The sequence below is a fragment of the Anastrepha obliqua genome, chromosome 5 (assembly GCF_027943255.1).
Source record: "Anastrepha obliqua isolate idAnaObli1 chromosome 5, idAnaObli1_1.0, whole genome shotgun sequence".
Lineage (NCBI taxonomy): Eukaryota > Metazoa > Arthropoda > Insecta > Diptera > Tephritidae > Anastrepha > Anastrepha obliqua.
In genome coordinates this window covers 24077145-24098146 of record NC_072896.1, presented here as the reverse complement: position 1 = coordinate 24098146, position 21002 = coordinate 24077145, and the positions used below count along the sequence as shown (strand labels likewise).

Sequence of the window (21002 nt, the reverse complement as noted above, 5' to 3'; positions counted from 1 at the left end):
TTATTACAAACGTTTGGCAATTTCAATTAAATATTAGGTCTATTCATGAAGCAAATAATTTGTAACAATTGTTGTACAAATTATCAATTGTTACAAATTCTCAAGCTTTGGTGTTCATGTATCCAAAAATCTTGCAAAGTAGGGGAAAGTGAGAGAGCGAAGGAACATTTCATTTTGAGGGGAAGTTTCAAGTTTTTCTCAAGGCGCATTCATTAAAGGTGGTGGCAGCAGACCAATAACAATGCGTTGTACGTTTAAATGTCAAAATGTTGATCATCTGACAGCGATGATGAAATGGAACAAATCATTGTGGAAAAATAAAATCATGTGATACCAAGCTCGTTATTTTGCATTTCGGTGCTTTATTTTTTTTTCTAATTTAATACGAGGTAGTTCAACTGAATTTTTTTTTTACTTTTTGTAATTTTTCCCGCCAAGAATTTAAGAAGACCCAGTGGTTTAGTTATTTCAAAAAATCGATTTTTTGTTTTTTTTTTCAATATTTCGAAAGTATAGTATCTTAAGAATATACTGTGAAATTTTTATGCGGAAATTCCCAATATTATATATAGCTTCTACAGCCCATTAACTAGGTAGAGAGCGGTCCGCGTGCTCCTGTCCCTCAAACTTTAAACTCATTTATCTCGAAACGACTTTTTCGGCCTGGTTTTGCCAAAAAAAAAAAATTCTTCAACCGAATCCTCTGAAACTTCAATGGCTATTGCCCGTACTAGAATAATAATTATTTCAATTGTTTCGTTTTTTTTTTATAAAAAAAAACTGAAAAAACCCGATTTTTAGAGTGACAAATTCAAAAACGTGTCATTTTGTCAATTTTTTTTTGTTCTAGGTGCGGGACATACCTACAGTCATGATTAATAATTTTTTTGTGTTTCAGATAAATATAGGGGTTTTCAATTGGTGCGGGTCGATTTTGGCGCCCTGTGGCAGCCATTTTGTTGATGACATCTGTCAAATCTTTTGTTTATTCTTCAGTTGTTTATGCCAAATCATCATGGCAAGTTACACGATTGAACAGCACGTTCAAATGATAAAACTTTATTATCAAAATGAGTGTTATTAACGCAAACGTTGCGCGCATTGCGCCCATTTTTCGGTAGACGTGGTGGTCCTTCCAATTTCTTATGTCCCATATTGAACCATATGGACCTAGACGACATGTGGTTCCAGCAGGACGGCGCTACGTGCCACACAGCGAACGCCATTTTATTCCATTTCAACATCTACCAGCCCTTATTGAAAAACCCTTTAGAAGCGCCAAAATTGACAACACTGTTCAGGCCCATTTTTTCGGGATGGTCAACCAGCGTCATTTTTTAAATTGTGAAAATTGTGAAAAAAATTATATTTTTTCATTTTTGTTGTAAAAGAAGTTAAGTAAAAAGCCTAAACAATTTAAATATCGTTTTTCATTTTTTATTGCAAAAAAAATTCCTGAAAATGCACTAAATTTTCGAGCTCTAGACCACCGGGACCACTTAATCAGCTGTTCGTAGCATTTGCAAATTGTTACTGGTTTTGCGTTCATGTATTTGTTTTTTTGACATTTTTCTCTCTGAGAACGAGTTCCCAGAAATTAAGTTACTGACAAGTTACTGGATAATTTTTACATGAACAAACCTATTATTGCATAGACTAACAACAAGACATTTTTATATAAAAAAAAAAAATAATTGGCGCGTACACTTCTGTTAGGTGTTTGGCCGAGCTCCTCCTCCTATTTGTGGTGTGCGTTTTGATGTTGTTCCACAAATGGACATTTTTATATAATCAGGTTTAAAAGCTGGGTAAATTTCTTTTAGCTTATGCGCGCCTCTGATGTTAAACAGATTTAAGATGCTGAAATGTGTTCAATATTTAATGCCTATTTTTGACCGTGTTTAATATTGGATATTTGACCCAAATAAAAAAAAAAAATTGATTAACTTTAATTTTGATCACTTGAACCCTCTTTACAGAAAATTATATCAAAACGTAAATATTAGTTTAATATATATATTTTTTAAACTTTTTTATTTAATTTTTTTTAATTCAGTTTTTATATAGAATATAATATTATTTTGCTTTAAAACATCTTTCTATTGACTAAGTAATTTCTAATTGAACCCATTCGTCTGTCCGCTTCTCTTATAAACATTTAATGTGATCGAAGGGCGTTGTTCAGCGTTCGTTGGAAATTAAGCTGCAATGATAATTCACGAAATTTTATGACAAACAAAAAAATACAAATGAATTTTTAATTGATTAAATTTTTTATCATTTTAATTGTTTAATAACATCATTGAAAATATGTTTAAAATGTGTTTTCACTTTATGATTTTTATATACTTTTGTTGTTGTAGTTTACACATCTTTGCTTAGTGCGGTGAAGCCATCATTCGCCATCGTCAGTCTCATTTAATAGCCCAGACAGACGGTAGCGTTAATCGAGATTAACCACTTGATTCGGAATTATCTCAGGAACTAAGTGCATCTAGAGCGGATTGACAACTAGAATTAATTCGCATAATTTAAACGGATTAGAGGAATTCTCGATGCCAACACTGTCGAAAAATGACAGTTAATATCTATTGTGAATGAAAAATAATGAAACTTTTAAAGAGAAGAACACGAAAGACTGGATGCAGTGCTAGTTAACACTAACACGTTCGAAATTCCATTAATTGTTTTGATATTTCGGAGCAGTTTGAGAAATTCCAATTTAAGTTTTTTTTAAATAAAAAATTATTGTTTAGTATCAGGGCAGCTAATACCAGTATTTGTTGCCTACGATCCATATTTTTACTGAGAAAACTATCTAATATACAAATCAGCTATTCACTAATCCGCGTTAAAATGGTCTGTCACCCTACAATTTTAACCAGAATTAACTGCGCCAGTAATCCCGATTAACACCGTCATCAGTCTAGGCTGTTTCGACAGATTTCAAAGAGAGAGAGAGAGAGAGAGAGGTGAGAGATGAGCAGGTTTAAGGGGTTAGTGCCATGAGGGGATTTATTTATTTTAAGTAAAGTAGGCCCAGGAGAAAAGGTGTTTCGACAGGTTTCGAAGAGAGAGAGAGAGGTGTGAGAGGAGCATGTTATAGTATCCAGCACACAATAGTACGTCAGGGTATATAACTTCTTTTAAGAATCATCGCTTGGGCAAACAAATTTAGAAGCACTTTTAAATTTAATTTAAATTATAGAAAAGACAGTTTTTAACAAAATTAAAATTAATTAAAAATGTAATAAAAAAAAAAAATAAAATAACAAAAATTAAAGCTGAAACAAAATTAACTTGCTTTTGAGGTTTTTTTCTCTCGACTGCTACCGTTCACTGTACCTTGGTATATACTGTTTTTTCTGATCCTCATCAAAAACTAAAAATTAAACAATATTTTAAGTATCAAAGCCTACTGCTTGCTTTAAATTTTTACTAGCCTTTCAAAGTATAATTGAAAAATTATAAAGTGGATATTAGCTAATGCCACGCTTTGATAAGCTGTGTCCAACGCTTTTAATAAATACTACCTATTGCTGAACGGAATTACACACTTATTTTTTTTATTTAATTATTTTTTTTTTCACATTTTTTTAATATATCTAAAATTAGTTACTTTTTTCAGTCAATTTAAAAAAAATAGTTACAAAAGTTAATTATTGGTTGTTAGCTAATACCCAGTTTACACAGACATGATAACACTGTTTAATGGACGTAATATGTTTCACGCTTGAAAATAATAAATTTAAAGAATTCATATAAGAATGCGATATTTTAATTGAAGTTAGATAAATGTTTAAAAATTTGAAAATATCAATAATTTATATATTGCATTAATAGTTATTCCGTGCTTCAAAACTATTCAATGAAAATAAAATATGTATATATATATTAAAATTTCTTGAAATACGTGCATTGAGCGTGTATGAAAATATGTAGCAACCTGTATAAACCTTGTGAGCAATTTTGAGCCACGAATACAGTTTCACATGTAAATCGTTTTGTTAAAAGTCAAACGATTTGAAGTTTAGCGGAAATCGGTCAAGGTTGTATGGGCTACTATGAGTGGCGAATCCGCAAAAGTTGTTACGAGATCAGCTGTTACGTTTTTCCCGATTTGGGGATTTAAATGTCAAAGTCATTTGGTTTTTGTTGTTGCTTTGTTTGTTGGTCACACAAAACAACAAATCGCAAAACCAAAATGCATGTAAATGTTGTTTTTGCTCTAGTGACTGTGCTTACTCTGTTTATGCTTGATTGCGGCTCACTATTTTGCTCCATACAAAGTACAAAAAAAAAAAAAAATGACAAAATCAACGGTATTTTGTATTTATATTTAAATTTATATTTAAACAAAAAAAAATCCATGCATACCCAGAAAAATTCTAAAAATTCAGGCTAAACAGTTAAAAGTTTTGCTGCAGTTCGGATAAAAATTGTACTGTTTTTCAAGTTTATGTTTGCAACTTCACATTATATGGTTTCTGTTGCAGTATGAACTATATTTTTCTAAATAAAAAAAAAATGGTGATGTGTGTAGTGAATTAATAATAATAATCTATTTGAACAGCCTTAAGAAAGAAAGAAAGACTAAATAATCATTTTTTTATCAACTAATTAATCAATTCAAATACGCACATATGTACATAATGTATACCGATTTCCGATAGCTGGCTTCTTCATTTACAACACTGTGCAACAGCATATTTGGGGGCGCAATAATTACAACTCTGGATGAAAAACTTCATCCCATATAGTGAAACCTCAAAATTGTTTTGTTTTCTTTGTCTCTTAAAAACTGCAATATTTTGCCTAAGTTTTTTTTAGAATAAGTGAAAAAATGGTTAAAATACATATCGCTGAAAAATCGGTTGTTAAGGTGCATATTGAGGGTCCTTTAAAAAGTTCATACAAAAATATAAATTACTTATTTGTTTGGGAAAAACTTTTTTATTTTTCGAAATAGCCTCTTTTTAAGCTTATACACTTCGCCCAATGTTGTTTTAGTTTGTTGATCCCTTCCATCCCAGCCATTCGTTACTGCAATCACTTCTTCGTTTGAACAAAATATTTTTCCGCCAGCTATTTCTTCAAATTGAGGAACAAATAGAATTCCGTGGGAGCCAATTCGAGAGCGTAGGGGCGATGTGAAACGAGTTGGAATCCTATTTCCATTAGTTTTGCGACCACTTTAGGAATGGAAAAGGACAATCACTCCTTCCTCCACACTTCCTCGATGCAAACGAATGCCAAACGCAAAAAAATAGACCGATCTGGCTGAAACTTGGTGTGTGCTCTTCCACTACTAACTAAACATAACCTCGATACGCGACAGTAGTGCCATCTCTCTGACTTTGCACGTACTTTTCAAACGACTCTTGGAGTTCAATTTTAAGATAAACAATTTTGTAGTCTATTATACTCGGATTCCCTTTTAATTTTCTTTAAATCTACTCGACCTTCGAAGAAATCTGACTAGCAAAGGTGGTCGCTTCTTAACACAACAATGCGAAAGACCTCAAGCCTGATTCGAGCGACGGCCGGGCAGACTCACTGAAAGTGGTCCGCCGTCTCATCTTCCTCTCCACATGCTGGGCAGAGTGCACTCTCTGAGATACCTACCTTTTCCATGTGCTTTGCCCACAGAAAGTGGCCCGTCATCAGTCCAACTTAGAGGGTTAAAATGTTTTACAAAATTATCCTGCGTAAATTTTTTCTAAATACACCTTGATAACATACCATATTTCTCGCCGATATGTAGTTTAACTCTTTTTTTTTTATTCATTGTAAAAACTCTTAGGTTAGTTACAAATTTAAAATGGTCTTAGGAATGAAGTTTGACCCAAGCATGCAAACCGATTTTGGGGTTTTACTATATGGGTCCAGGTCTTTCATCTACTCGTAGAGTTGGAATCATTCCACTCCCAGACAATGACCCTCAAATTGTTGCATAGTGTAATTGCTTGTGTGAGGAGATAAAAAATTTACTCTATATCCAATACCTCAAACACAAATTGACTTTTTAAGCTGTATGCAATTTATTTATTTAAATAGACTTTAAACTAAAGAAAACAATTACAACAAATATGAGACATGATTTTTTATAAATGTATGTAATTTATTAACAATACGATAATACATAACATATTCAATTCGATTCATGTATTCGATGCCAGCTCGAATTAATTTCCGAGTAGTCTACATACGAGTACAAATTTCTTCAGATATCGCCCGTTGTAAATTCGAATATTTTCACGGCGCGCTATTGAAAAAGTCATATTATTGTATTATTAATAATATAGCAAATTAGCAAAAATTACTACCCGCATTTATGAATAGCGGTAACGAGCGCTTCAGCAGTGTACTCAAATCTCAAATGGCAAGAGTTCCAGTGTTTAACGGCGAAGTAGGAGAAAATTGCCTACGACAATTTTACTTGCAAACGCAACAAGTGTATGTAAGAGTATATGTAATAATGGGTGTGCCGTCATGCTGACGAGGGTTCATCTGGAATTTAAAGAATAAATATTTTAAATATAACAAACTAACAGCATTGGCTTGCGAGTCATTCTGCTGAAGCTACTCACCTGTGACGAGTGACATGCGCCGCTTGACATCCTGAGTTGTATTGTAGGCACCACATTGCATGCATTTCAAGCCGATAAAGTTGAATTTGGTCTTAGAGGTCTGCAAGTGGTTTAAATTTGAGGTATGTATGTTTATCATATTTTTTTATAAAATTTCTTTGTTTGTAAATTCAGTCGCACTTATTCCTACCTTGTGACAGTCATTACAAAAAATATGTATTCGTTGGTTCTCATACTTCTTTGGCACCGGCAGCGACACCGCTTGCGCATCCAAGTACTCCCACAGCGCTGTCATGTCAATTAGCGATGTCTGACAAATGGGACATGTGTAGTGTCCGGAGTTGAGTAATTGATCGAAGCAAGTCTTGTGCAGCAGATGACCGCAATCGGGAATGTGACATGGAATGCGTGATGTGTGTATATCGCCCAAGCACACGGGACAATGAGAGCGCGAAATATTTTCCACACACTTTATTCAAATTAAAATGAAATAAAAAGGAAATAGAACGTTTAATATGCATCACAATAGATAGATATATACATTAGGGTGCATCACTTTCCAAAACAAAAAAAAAAAGTCGTTACTGTTTTTTTTCATAAGATTTATAAATTTTTTTTTTTTAAGACTTCCGGCAAACTATTTCGGAAAATATTAATAATCGTTTGGGAGAAAAGAAGTCCATTATTTTTATTTTTTTGGTATGAAACTGTTTTATGGTCGATCTTTAGCGCGCCTGCGCGATGCTATGACTGCTAACATGCTGGTCAATTTCCATTATTTCTGTGATTTCATCGACATTTTCGACATTTTCTTCAACATCAAAAATGCCTGAACGGAATCGACGAATCCAAAATTGTTCGTAATTAACTGTTACAGTATCGGCAACATAAACACCATTCACATTTTCAGCGGCCTGGCTTGCATTTTGCCTCTCAAAGAAAAACTGTAAAATGTTTCGAATTTTTTCTTTGTTGAGCTCCATTGTTAACACCCTGTAACTCATAGCTGAATGGAACAAACAAAACATAGCAAAAAATTTTGTTTAGTGTGAAATGTCACCTTGCCAACGAGCAAAAACTTTAAATTGTTTAATCGATACTCTACGAGATCGATCGCTACAGCCATCTACCGAGAAAATAACTTATTTATTTTTCCCCAAACTAATATTTTAAGACTTCTGGCAAAATATTGCGGAAATATATTAATATTTACCTAAGCTGTATCGATTTGAAATACAATAAAATTCAAAAAATTACTTAATTACTTTTTAAAAAATATATTTTCCAATAATCACACACGATGACAGAAAAGATTAGCCTTAAAAGGTCTGCATAAAAATGTTTCAAAATTGTATGAAAGTAATCCAAATAATGAGATGTGTGATGTTATTTCTCACGTTTTTTGGAAGATAAATTTAAGAAAATTTGAATAACTAGTCAAATCTTAGTCAATTTAGACTTCTAAGGTACCACTGGAAAGGCGGTTCTTGATCATTTTTATTTCTTGGAAATAAATCCATTAATTTTTTTGATTTTGTTGTTACAATTTTTTTTTAACATTTTTTGCAGACCTTAACTATTGTATATATTATTATGGTAAAAAATATTTTAAAGGTGAGCTCTTTAATAGACCGTTATTCGGGTCTAAGCGAATTCGACAGAATCAGCTGATGGGCTGACCTCACTTGGGGTGTGTTTACTAAAAAAAACTGAAATTGTGTTATACGAAAAAAAATTAACCAATGACACTTCGTTGCCGTCTGAACAACGAACAACGACTGATAGGACGAGAATATGTGAAATTATGTGAATATGTGTGAAATTAGATTTAGCAGATTTCGGCTGGCAAATAAGATTGTGTTAGTGATATAAGAAAGCAAAGCCACACTATCTTCACTCACGTTGCTTCGTTGCTATCTGAGCAACGACTGATTGGATCAGTGTGTGAGTACATGTGAAATGATCGTGCGGAATTCGGTTGCCGAATCCCCAAGAGACGTGGCAGCCAAAGTTCCCCTCACAATTTTCTTTTTCACTATAGTTAAAGAGCAAACCTGGCAATCTATCATCATTGCTGTGCCATCTGTGGTCATTTCTTGGAAAAAATATTTTTAGAAACTAATTTAAATTCTTTTAATTTAAACTCAGTTAATTTTTTTTAAGGAGAGTTTTTTAATTTTAATTAAGTACTTTTGAATCGGTCCAGCTCAAGTAAATCTTCATATTTTTCCCGATATATTTTGGTAGGGTGCCTCACCTATATACTATATATAATATATGTATGTATGTACAATGTGGTGCAAAATTAAACATCCAATTTTGTTTTTAAATATCTTTTTTACTAAATAAAAAAATGATTTTGACTAATGAAAATCCTTGTTTTCACCCTTACGCGCTCCATTGCTTGCCTGGCTGTATACTGCACCTGTACCACACCATTTGCAAAGATTATAAATCTTCCGATGCGGTGATTAATTTTGCGCCACCTTGTATGCACATACACAAAGTGAGTGCAGAGTTTAATTTGAATTTTACTTACTCGATGTCCGTCGATTTTCAATCGTATGGGCAGACACATATCGCAAACTTCGCAATGGAAGAAATTCTCAGCGCCACCAATGCGACAAATCCCACAGCCATTGCAATGATACTGCTTCTTATCGGTATCGTCAAACAAATTGCAGATGAGACAGGTGTACTGCAAATATGAACAATAAAATTTTATAACAACATAATTTTTTAATATAGGTATAAATAACTTGTAATGCATTCCAGAGTATAAGAAGCTAATTCAACAAAAATTACCGTAACATATTAGCTTTATCAACCGGTGCCTCTCGATATTTGATGCCACACTAATCTTTAAGGTATTATTATTATTTTTTAAGTATTAGACTGGATAATTGGCGAGAGGTCTGCAGTGAGAGCCAAGCTGCTCGAAATGCCGAAAAATAGTACAGGAATGTAAGTTGAGGGTAGACTCCGTTTGTAAGCTTAAATGAGTTTGAATTTTGTGTGAGTGTCGGGACACATTGGTGTTCAAGACAACGAACTGTCTGATGAATTTCCGAACTGCGGTTCTTTGGAGTGTCTAACTGGATCCGAGCCAATTTTGAGGCTAAGCTTACAGGGAACTTTCGGGTACATCAAGGTTTTCATTAATAAATCTCATGAGAACCGTTGGTACTGACACTTGATAAACAACCAAGTGTTTCCTGAAAAAGCCTAAAAGAATCCTTTTATGTTTGAGAAGCAGTGAGCTACGAACCCTGATATCATAGAACTAATTACGGGCACAAACCATGGGAACGACATATGGTCATCATACGCATCATCGACCATCCACTGTGTACTTCTTCTTTGGAGGATGAAGATAGTTGAAAATATTTTCTCTGCTCCTGTCCGGCTTTCGATAGGCTTAGATGGTACATTTTTGGGGTGGATTTGACAAACTGTTAAGATTCTTAAAAAATGCTGGCAAGTTTGGAGAGGAGCAATGAATTTCCACACCACCTGTCTCCCTATTCTTTTATTCTCTCTCTAAACTTAATGCAGAATGGGCAATAGTTTCTGATTGCTCGGAAAATTTCCGGTCATCCACAATTCCACTCCAAGTTATTACCCCTAAGCCCAATTGGAGCATGTAACTACCTAAACCTTAGAAGAAAAGTCGGATATTGCATACTGATGATTGGGTTTAGGACATGCAATTTATAATACCAACCACCAAAGAAAAATTCAGGATTTGCTGATGTTGGGTTTGAGAGTATTGTCATGTATGATGGAAATTGCGAATAAACTGTAGTAGGAAACAGCAGAAAACATAATTTTTAATTTGTAAGCCCTTAATAGGCTCAGGTTTTCCTTTTGAGTATTACCGTACCTCAGAGTGCACGACTTATATGGCCACGCTCCAAGGAGCCTTACGCATGATAAAGGGATCAGTGAAGACCTGTGAAATTGCATCCCAAAGATGAATTATTTTAGGCAGCTAAAAGTAACACATGGGGTGAAAAGTCGCGCTCCAAACACATAGGTAGCACTAGTTTTTTGCATTCAACTTTTTTACTTAGTACTAACCTTAAAAACAGCTCTTAAATTTTCATGATATTCTATTCATTAGTTCGTTGGTGAAGAAATTTCAATTGGCTCTAATGAAGAGGTTATCGCTGAAACTGAGGCCTATTTTAAGGCAAAAGATAAATCGTTCTCAAAAAGTGATATTGAAATGGTAGAGCGGCGCTGCAATAATTGTGTTGTGCTTGGTGGAAATTACGTTGATGAATAAAGCTAAGGCTAGGCCCCTGATTTTTCAGCTCATGTGTTATATTGGGTTGGAGAAAAAGTAATATAATGTCGTATTTTGTCAATTGAGCACGACATTTAAACATGATGCTTTCCATTTCAATTCAATTGAATTTCGAAAAAATTTCGATTTTTTTGTTTTTTTAGAAAATAAAAAATTTTCAACTACTTTTTTGCAGATTTTTCTACATGAAGTCGCTTGTGCAAGTAATGACGATCATTTTGAACCCAGAATCAGTAAAATCGGTTTATTTTTGACTAAGTTATGAGTATTTAAAAAAAAAGAGGTTGTCTGTAAAGTCGGTTTACTGACGATAGTTTAACGTGATAACGTCATAAGAAAATACTGATTGAATGGTTGCATTTTTCAAAAGAAAATTTTAATTTTATTTGTTTGATAGATATTTTGTATGGATATAGAGAATGAGGTAACATTAACATAACATAATATACTTTAACATAACATAACATAACATAACATAACATAACATAACATAACATAACATAACATGCTGTTCAAGCAAGGTAACGACGCATTTTTTGGTGCGTGCAGCCGGCTACATAGAATTATAAGACGTTTTCACGTCAACAATAATAATAACATTAAAACAACAGGTATTATTAACAAACTCGGTTTTATTTTAAATTCTTCAAATGAATCAAATTAATAATAATCAATAAGAAGGCATATGCAAATACAAATACGTGAATTTATATATGTACATATGCGCATATACATACATATATACGCTCACTTAAGTAGGAGAGAGCAAGATGTCGAACGTTGCCGTTCGTTTGCTTTGTTTGCTTTGTCGTTCGTTTGCGCTTTCGCTTGCAGTTCATTCAAGGTAACGGCAATGAGCAAGGTAACGACAAATGAGCAAGGTAACGACAAATGAGCAAGGTAATACTAATGAGCAAGGTAACGACACATTTTTTCGTGCGTGCAGCCTGTTAAATCGAATTATAAGACGTTATCACGTCAAAATGTTCTTATATAATTAAAAAAAAATCGATTTTGAGCCGAAAAACAAAATTGCCGATAAATCTTTAAAAAAAATTTTTTACGTGTATCATTATTTTGACCAGAGAGCAACATATTTGAGTTACATCGAAATCGAAGAACATGACCCGAATAGCCCGGTTGAATTGAAATGGAAAGCATTACATATCTTGCGTTGTACTTATTGCATCGAGTCACACTAAGAGGCGATTTGCAGACGACAATTTGTACTACAAGGGCCTCTTTGACAGTGTTGGTATCGTACATTTCAATCTTAAATTATAGCGCATCAAAGATGGAGTCCACCAAGCAAGAAATTCGTCATATTTTACGTTTTTACTACCTTAGAGGTAAAAATGCAACGAATGCGGCGGCAAAAATTTGTGAAGTTTATGGGCCTGATACTGTAACGATTCGCACAGCACAGCGTTGGTTCGATCGATTTCGTTCTGGTGTAGTAGGTGTCGAAGATGCACCCCGTACTGGTAGGCCAATCGTCGTAGAGACTGATAAAATCGTTGAAATTATCCAAAGAGACCGGCATGTGAGCATTCGCTCGATTAGTCAGAAACTAAGTGTAGACCACAAAACCGTTTGGAACCATTTGCAGAAGACTGGATTCCAAAAAAAGCTGGTCGTTTGGTTGCCACACGTGTTGACGCAAAAAAATCTCTTGGACCGAATCAAAGCTTGCGATTCTCTGCTAAAACGGAACGAACTTGACCCATTTTTGAAGCGGATGGTGACTGGCGATGAAAAGTGGATCACGTACGACAACCCCAAGCGAAAAAGAACGTGGTCGAGAAGCGGCGAGCCGGCCCAAACCATCGCCAAGCCTTTATTGACCGCCAGGAAGGTTTTTGTGTGTGTGTGGTGGGGTTGGAAGGGTATTTATTATCCACTATGAGCTGCTCAACTATGGCCAGACCCTTAATTCGGTCCTCCACTGTGAGCAACTTGACCGTTTGAAGCAGGCGATTGACCAGAAGCGGCCAGAATTGGCCAATAGGAATGGTGTTGTGTTCCACCAGGACAACGCTCGTCGTCATACATCTTTGATGACCCGCCAGAAGCTACGGGAGCTCGGATGGGATGCCCTATCGCCGCCACCATATAGTACGGACCTAGCACCAAAGGACTATCATCTCTTCCGGTCCATGCAAAACGCAAAAGAGGCTTGCGAAAATTGGTTGTCTGAGTTTTTTGCAAATAAGGAGGGGGGTTTTATAAAGGAGGGATAATGAAGTTGCCTTCTAAATGGCAACAAGTTTGCGAACAAAACGGGGCATATTTGACTTGAATCGGATAATTCTAGGTACGTTAAATCACAAATACGACATTTCTTTATCCTCAACCCAATATATAAATATTTATATAAAATTCTTTACATACCTTGCCGAATCGCGTGCCGCATGCCTCACATTGCTCCTGCACCTTCTGCCGCGTGTTGCACTCAGAGCAAATCAATTCGGTTAATGTCTTACGATCAAAGTGATGCGACTCGTTCTCATCGTGACAGAAGCGACACTTGTAGAATTTATTGCAACAGGGGGTCTGTGTAGAGAAATATATATATAAATATATATATAAATATATAATAATATATTATAATAAGAGATCGTTGAAATTTGGTATTTACTATAATATTTGCTCACTAACCACCACAACTGTTGAATATTTGAAGGTTCGAAAAAAACTTAACAACCGGTTTCAGCGATTTTAAAACTTTGTTAATGAGATAATTTTTAATAATTTATTAATGAGATATGATATTTTCTTTTGAAATAGCTGTACATATATATATACATATATACATATACAAATGTGTAGTATATTTGGCTATATTTGTACAGTTTTATTTATTTATTTATTTATTAATAATGAAATACAATTATAAATAACTATATTACAAAAAGAGGCACTAGCTACTAAGACTATCGGCTTGATGTTTATCTAATACAGGGTGGCTGATGAAAGCCGCTACCAAAAAAAAATTGAATAACTTTTTTTCTTTTTAAGTTATCTGTTCCATTTTTGTTTTAATTTGCAGATTGATCTTTAAAATTTATTAAAATGGATAACTGGGACACGCAAACAAGAATTTGGATAGGCCGCCGCTATCACGCACTGGAGTCCATAGTTTTGGTACAGAGAGAGTACAGGCGGATGTTTGGCGGCGATCCCCCGAGCAGATGGACCATAATGAGACTGGTGAATAATTTTGCTGAGCAAGGAACAGTCGCTGAATAATTTTGCTGAGCAAGCAACAGTAACGGTGAATGGATTGCGCTATCGAGAGATGATTAACGATTTTTTATGGCCGGAATTGGATGGTATTGATCTGGACAACGTTTATTTTCAACAAGACGGCGCTACGTGCCACACAAGCAACGAAATCATTGATCATAACACATCTTATTGGAAAACCCTTTATATTAAAAGAGGATTCGGTAGTAGAATTGTGCCTGCTTTCCAATCAGTTGTTGTTCGGACGGCGTTTTTTGGTTTTCTTTTTTCACCAACATATAGGCCCGTCACAATGGGTCCGTTACGTCAGTTGCGGCAACGAATTTGACTGATAGCAAAATAGATTAGGTGTATTTGAGTCAAAGGTGGCACATACGTGCCGTTTTAAATTAATACAAAAATGTAATATTTGCTTGCCGGATAAGACCATCTGTTTTGTTTTTTGTTTATATGCGGCAGCACTGTCATTGTGGCACCACGGTACTTTTTACATGCCAGGTCTGCTAAATGCCGCAACGGACGGAACGGACTCATTGTGACAGCCCTATAACTTCGCCTGCTCCGTCATAGAGGATTCGGCAGCAGAATGTGCCTATTAATTTGTATTTGTACGCTGTCCAATCAGTTGTTGTTCAGACGGCGCTTATATTATCTTATATTGCCAATATAATCTCAGTTTTGTCGTAAACAAAATGCTGCCACATCCCCTGTTCCGTCAGCAAATCAGTCGATTCCTTCAAAATCGCTGAGTGCCGATTAACGGTCTGATGTTGGCCACATCTTCCGAATTCTTTTCACTATGAGAAGGTCCCACTTGTAGAAAGAAAAAATCTTGTGGAAAATTTTAAAAAAGATTTGCAAACAAAAACCAAAAGTTATATTCTTCTTTTTCTTGAGCAATGCGATGACCACTTAAACGATTTTGGCTGAGTTTAACAAAGCGCGCCAGTCATTCCATTCTCGTGCCAACCGACGCAGAGAGCGAGAAATGTGGCTTCTTGCTGGGAGTGAGAGTAGTACTTTCCCAGAGTAGGAGTGAGAGTTGAGTGCGGAATATTCTAGCTGTCTGTTGCGACTGCAGCTTTTCGAAGTTGAAAATTCTTTGCGTACTTATGTAGTTGCGGAAGTTTTATCCTGTACACAGGGCCGTGTGCGGATTTTGACGGCAACAAGATAATGATCCGAGTCGATGTGGGGTCCTTATATCATACGTGCATCCAAAACACTAGAAGCGTGACTTCCATCTATCCCAAGACGATCGATCTGATTTCGCGTTTTTAAATCAGGAGACAGCCAATTAGTTTGGTGTATTCTCGTGTGTTGGAATCTGGTTTGGTTTCTGGTCTGGTCTGGTTTGGTCTGTGTCGATTTCGAGCCCCGGCAAAGTCAGTCAGCCTAATCCGTTAGCGGATGTTTCGTTGTGCAGACCGAATTTTCCCACAAGGAGCCCAAAAATCACTTGCCCACCCTGGCTTTGAAGTCGTCAAGCATGCTTTTTGAGTTATGGTGTGGGCGGCGCGTAAAGGCACGTTCTAGGCGCTCAGAGAAGCAGTCTTTGATTGCATCTTTCTTCTCTTCCGTCAGGGCGTGGGAGCAAATGAGCGACGTGTTGTAGAAACTCGCTCTAATGCGGATTATTGCGAGACAATCGTTCACCGGAGTGAACGAAACTACTTGGCGGCGAAGTCACTCTCTCTCTATCTTCTTTATATGGCACCTGTAGTAGACGTCGCAAGGTTCAATGTTCTTCTTGCATTACCCTGTTCATCGCATCTCTTGAATGGCGGGGATGTCAGCTTTTACACTTACTTGAAGACATCAACAAGCCGGGCAGAGGCCCCTTCCACATTAAAGACCGGACTTTTCAGGTGTATGCCTCCAAATCATAGTCCTTAGTTCATTTGCTGTAGTCGTCATCAGAGTAGAGAGTTATCAGCCAAGGTCTTGCTTTTGTTTTCATTGGGAAAGGATTTTTACGTGGCACTCAAACAGATATCCGGGGTTGTGTCGCCTTGTCACAGAAGCTCGCACCCAAATGGGTGTTCGAAAGCTACACAGAGGATACTTGGTTGAAGCTCAGAAGCTGCTTGACTCGTATGCAGAAGAATCGTTCTAGTCATAGCCAAGTGAATGGGAATCAGAGACTTGCGCGCACCTCTACACGCGGAACCATCCAATTTATATAAACAAGGACGATAATAGAACACAAATTGAGGGGGGAAAAGTTGTTTGTTACCAAAAAATAATAAACTAAGCTTTACAATTACGTCAGTTCAACACCTTTGTTAGAACCGAGTAGCGGTGCCACGGTGTGTGCAACCTCAGCATTGTTTCAACCGTAGTTATAAAATGTGTATTGGTTACCTTGGAGATTATTTTGAAGAAAATAAAATTAAAATCAATGTGTAGTTGTATGGGTCGCGTTGTATTGACAATTCCGGATACTTTTTGAACAGAAGTTATTTTCCACTTAGCTACTAATTTACAAATCGTTGAATTTTAAGTGGTGCTGCTGTTTACTGTCAGTTCAAAGTGGCGAGCGCCTTAATTAGAATAGCTAATATTAACTCAACTGTAACTGTAGTAGCAAATTTAAAATTGCAATTGAAAAGTGTGATAAATAGGAAACTACTAACGTACACTTATTTGTTGATATTTTTGAACAATGCATATTTACAGTGGCAGAGGTGTGAGGGGGATTGGAGAGCTTAAAGTCCGTATGGGTCTCAGTTGTATTGACGCTTTTTTTAATATATTTTCAAAGGCCCTTCAGTTAATCAATAGTTTTCCAAAGTACCATTTTGATTTTTGTTATCTATCGCCTTTCTGTTATCAAACAAGTTTTTTTTACTCATGAAGTAGAATTCAGAAAAAAGAAAATACACTCATTATTCCTTTTTCTTATTCTACTTTGATTTGTGATTTTTTCACGCTTCGCTCTTATATCTAATGCGCTCACAGCTTCTCATTTAGTGAGAACTGTTGTATATAGGTACCTAATGAAGACGTGCTTCTAAAAAGGGGTCTGACAGGTGACCGGAATGAAACTTGCTAGGTATTGGTTGCTTGGTAGTGGCGTCGCTCTCGACCCAATTAGCGCTTAGCTACTCGGGTAGCCTTCACTTTTTGCAATCAGAAGCGAGTTAGCGTTTGGGGCCTTAGTGTGCCAATGTAGGACACTCGCTGAGATAGCGAAGCACCGTTTACTTATTGAGCTTATCAAAAGCTTACATGTTTTTTACTCATGTCAGTACCTCAGTAAAAGGGTGCCCCTCATAATCGGGGCTGTTAGTCTGAAATAATCACTTTTTGATCTTCTTGGTAGCTCTTCATTTTCTGTCTTGTCATACTTGGGTTAAATTTGGTGCGTAATTCATTCTTTTCAACACATTTTATTTGATAGCTACATATGTATATATCCTAATTAAGTTATTAATTTAATATTTTTTTAATTAGATGGCAACGTCATTTAGGAATATTATTACGTTAAAGCTATTTTGACAATTACCTATACATATGTACATATATATGTATATATTTTAATTTCCCAAAAAAAATTGGTGGCAACATCAGTTAAAAATGTTTTTTATCGAATCTTGTCTAAACTCCGTAATTTTATACCGATATCTTCATATTTTACGGAAAATTGTGATAAATTGCTACATTTTTTAATAAAGTTTAGGTGGCAGCGCTATTTAAAAAGATTAATTTCTGGTCATTATTTTTAACATATAAGGTTGTCAGAAAAGTCTTGCGGTATTTCCGCAAGCTTGTCTTTGCAAACGCGTAGTTCTAGTTGTATTCGTCGCATCGGTTCACGCTAGAGCTTTTTGGAAAGCTCTTTTCACGTGCTAACACGTGTTTGATTAATTGTTGTTTGCTTTTAGTCGTTCGTGAGTTATAGCGTCGCAAACATGGAGCAAAATAAAGAGAAAATACGGCATATTTTACAGTACTACTACGATAAAGGCAAAAATGCATCTCATGCTGCCAATAAAATTTGTGCAGTTTATGGACCCGATACAGTTTCCATTTCCACCGCACAACGATGGTTTCAACGTTTTCATTCTGGTGCAGAGGTGATCGAAGATGCGTCACGGTCCGGAAGGCCTGTCGTCAAAAATTGCGATAAAATCGCTGAATTGATCGAAAGAGACCGGCATAGTAGCAGCCGTAGCATTGACCAAGAGCTGGACATGAGTCATCAAACCGTTATAAACCATTTGAAGAAGCTTGGATTCAAAAAGAAGCTCGATGTATGGGTGCCACACGACTTGACGTAAAAAAACATTTTTGCCCGTATGGGTGCATGCGAATCGCTTCTGAATCGCAACAAAATCGACCTGTTTTTGAAGCGGATGGTGACTGGCGATGAAAAGTGGGTCACTTACGACAACGTGAAGCGTAAACGGTCGTGGTCGAAAAGCGGTGAAGCTGCCCAGACGGTGGCCAAGCCTGGATTGACGGCCAGGAAGGTTCTTCTGTGTGTTTGGTGGGATTGGCAGGGAATCATCCACTATGAGCTGCTCCCTTATGGCCAAACGCTCAATTCGGACCTGTACTGCCAACAACTGGACCGCTTGAATGCAGCACTCATGCAGAAGAGGCCATCTTTGATCAACAGAGGCCGAATTGTCTTCCATCAGGACAACGCCAGGCCACACACATCTTTGGTGACGCGCCAGAAGCTTCGGGAGCTCGGATGGGAGGTTCTTTTGCATCCACCGTATAGTCCGGATCTCGCACCAAGTGATTACCACCTATTTCTGTCCATGGCGAACGAGCTTGGTAGTCGGAAGTTGTCCACAAGAGAGTGAAAATTGGCTCTCCGTGTTTTTTGACAATAGGGAAGCGAGCTTCTATAAGAGGGGCATTGTGAAGTTGGCATCTCGTTGGGAACTCGTCATCGAACAAAACGGCGCATATTTGACTTAAATCGCATTATTATAACCAATTTTATGAACAATTGAAAATTCAATAAAAATACCGCAAGACTTTTCTGACAACCTTTATTTTGTTAGATACCCATATTTTAACCTTTGTTTAAATTATCTCATTAATTTAATATATCTTTTGTTTTTTTTAATTATATGGCAACGCTATTTGAAAATATTATTCGATTATAGCTTTCTTAAGCTTTATTTACTATTTAGGCATTAGGAATTAGATGGCAACGCCACACATAAATAATTTGAATTTAAGTTTTGTTCAATATTTTCAATACATTTTGTTAGATGCCCATATTTTAACCTCTGTTTAAATTATGTTATTAATCAATTTTTTTTTTAATTAGATGGCAACGCCATTTAAAAATATTGTTACGTTAAAGCTATTTTAACATTTACATTGATTTGTGTATATACATATATAATATGTTTTATTAAAAAAACAGGTGGCAACACCTGTTACGAATATTTTTTTATATAATCTTGCTTAAAATCCTTAATTTGATACCTACAAGTATCTATATTTTTATATTTCACTGCAAATTGTGGTGAATTGCTACTTTTTAATAAAATTCAGGTGGCAGCGTTATTAAAAAAATTGTTCTTGTAATCAATTTTATTTTAATACATATTTGCTTAGATACCCACGCTCTACTATTCAAATATATTTTTTAATAAATTACGAGTTCTTTAAATATAAATAGGTGGCAATACCCAACTAAAATAAATGTTACGCACAGACCACTTAAAACACCCACAGGCCTTAAAACGGTATAAAAAATTTAAAATCGGGGCCGTAGTGTTTGAGTGATGCTATTTCGAAGAAAATGTCTACGCATTTATATAAATGTGTATGTATGTTTTTAAATATGTATGTATGTATGTATGTATGTACGTATGTACATACACGACTATGTAGAGATGTTATAATGCAATTAGGCAATTTTGTCGTGTGCCTGGCACTGACTTTGAAATAAGTTTTTGGTTGATGAAATTAAAAAAAACGAGACATGAAAATATAATTTACATACGCACACACATGTATGCATAAGAATGTGGTACACTTCCACTGCTTAGCTTGAACTCGTAGCGGCATTTAATCACTTATCTGATCGTTTATAGATTAAGTGCCGTAATTTTAATTTACTTAATTTCATTCACGTTTTTCCATTTCAAAGCATGAGTATGCACGATATTCAAATTATTAAAAAATGGCATCTGGTACTTTTCAGCCTTATTAATATGAAATATGTATTGTACTTTATCAAGTAGTATTTCAAGTATGAAATTTTTTTTTTAAATATAAATTGAGCAGAGATTAATGCGCTTGAAGTGTTTTAATAGCCGTATTCTGTGTACTATAAATCTTACATATAATAGCTTATTTAAATAATTGCGATGGAAGAGGCGGTGAAGGAGAACAAAACGAAGCATCTACATAGTGTCTGCTTATTTGAGACTATTTACTTGCAGTCAACACGCACACAGTTGACATTTACAATTTCTGAAGTAGCAGAGAACTTTGTTTACTTAAAAATAAACATTAACACCTTTAACAACGCCAGCTTCAAAATCGAACAAGGTATGTTGTGTGCTACTTAAGACTGATTTGTCAACTATGAATTAAACTCCATCGATATGGTTTTCCCATTATATGCCACAGAAGCAGGATTGATGACAATATCGAGTGATATGGCCCTTGGAATGTGTAAGAGAAAGATTACCCGGCAGATACAATCTGTGTCAGAAGAAAATAACCGGGTTCTTTCTTGTAACTTCAAGATATATTTCGTTCTGCTTTTTGCTGCATAATAGTTCCACTCATGGGCTACACGCCAGTGCTAACTCAGGTTAGTGTCGTTCGAAACTTTCCCGTAAACGCAACCAAACAAAAATGAGTGACGAGTACGC

General features: G+C 35.7%; 1 protein-coding gene across 3 annotated transcripts in view; it reads right to left on the bottom strand.

Moving 5' to 3' along the window:
• Positions 1 to 6097: 6097 nt before the first annotated feature.
• The window catches only part of LOC129248017 (putative uncharacterized protein DDB_G0277255), a 65168-nt gene continuing 50263 nt past the window's right edge, over positions 6098 to 21002 (bottom strand). For all 3 annotated transcript variants that reach the window (XM_054887420.1, XM_054887421.1, XM_054887422.1), the window contains exons 3-8: positions 13291 to 13452; positions 9130 to 9288; positions 6781 to 7059; positions 6591 to 6690; positions 6327 to 6510; positions 6098 to 6265 (exon numbers count right to left, since the gene is read on the bottom strand). In XM_054887420.1, the coding sequence (XP_054743395.1) occupies positions 6491 to 6510; positions 6591 to 6690; positions 6781 to 7059; positions 9130 to 9288; positions 13291 to 13452 (720 nt within the window). In that variant the 3' untranslated portion in view covers positions 6098 to 6265; positions 6327 to 6490. The remainder of the gene's footprint in view (positions 6266 to 6326; positions 6511 to 6590; positions 6691 to 6780; positions 7060 to 9129; positions 9289 to 13290; positions 13453 to 21002) is intronic.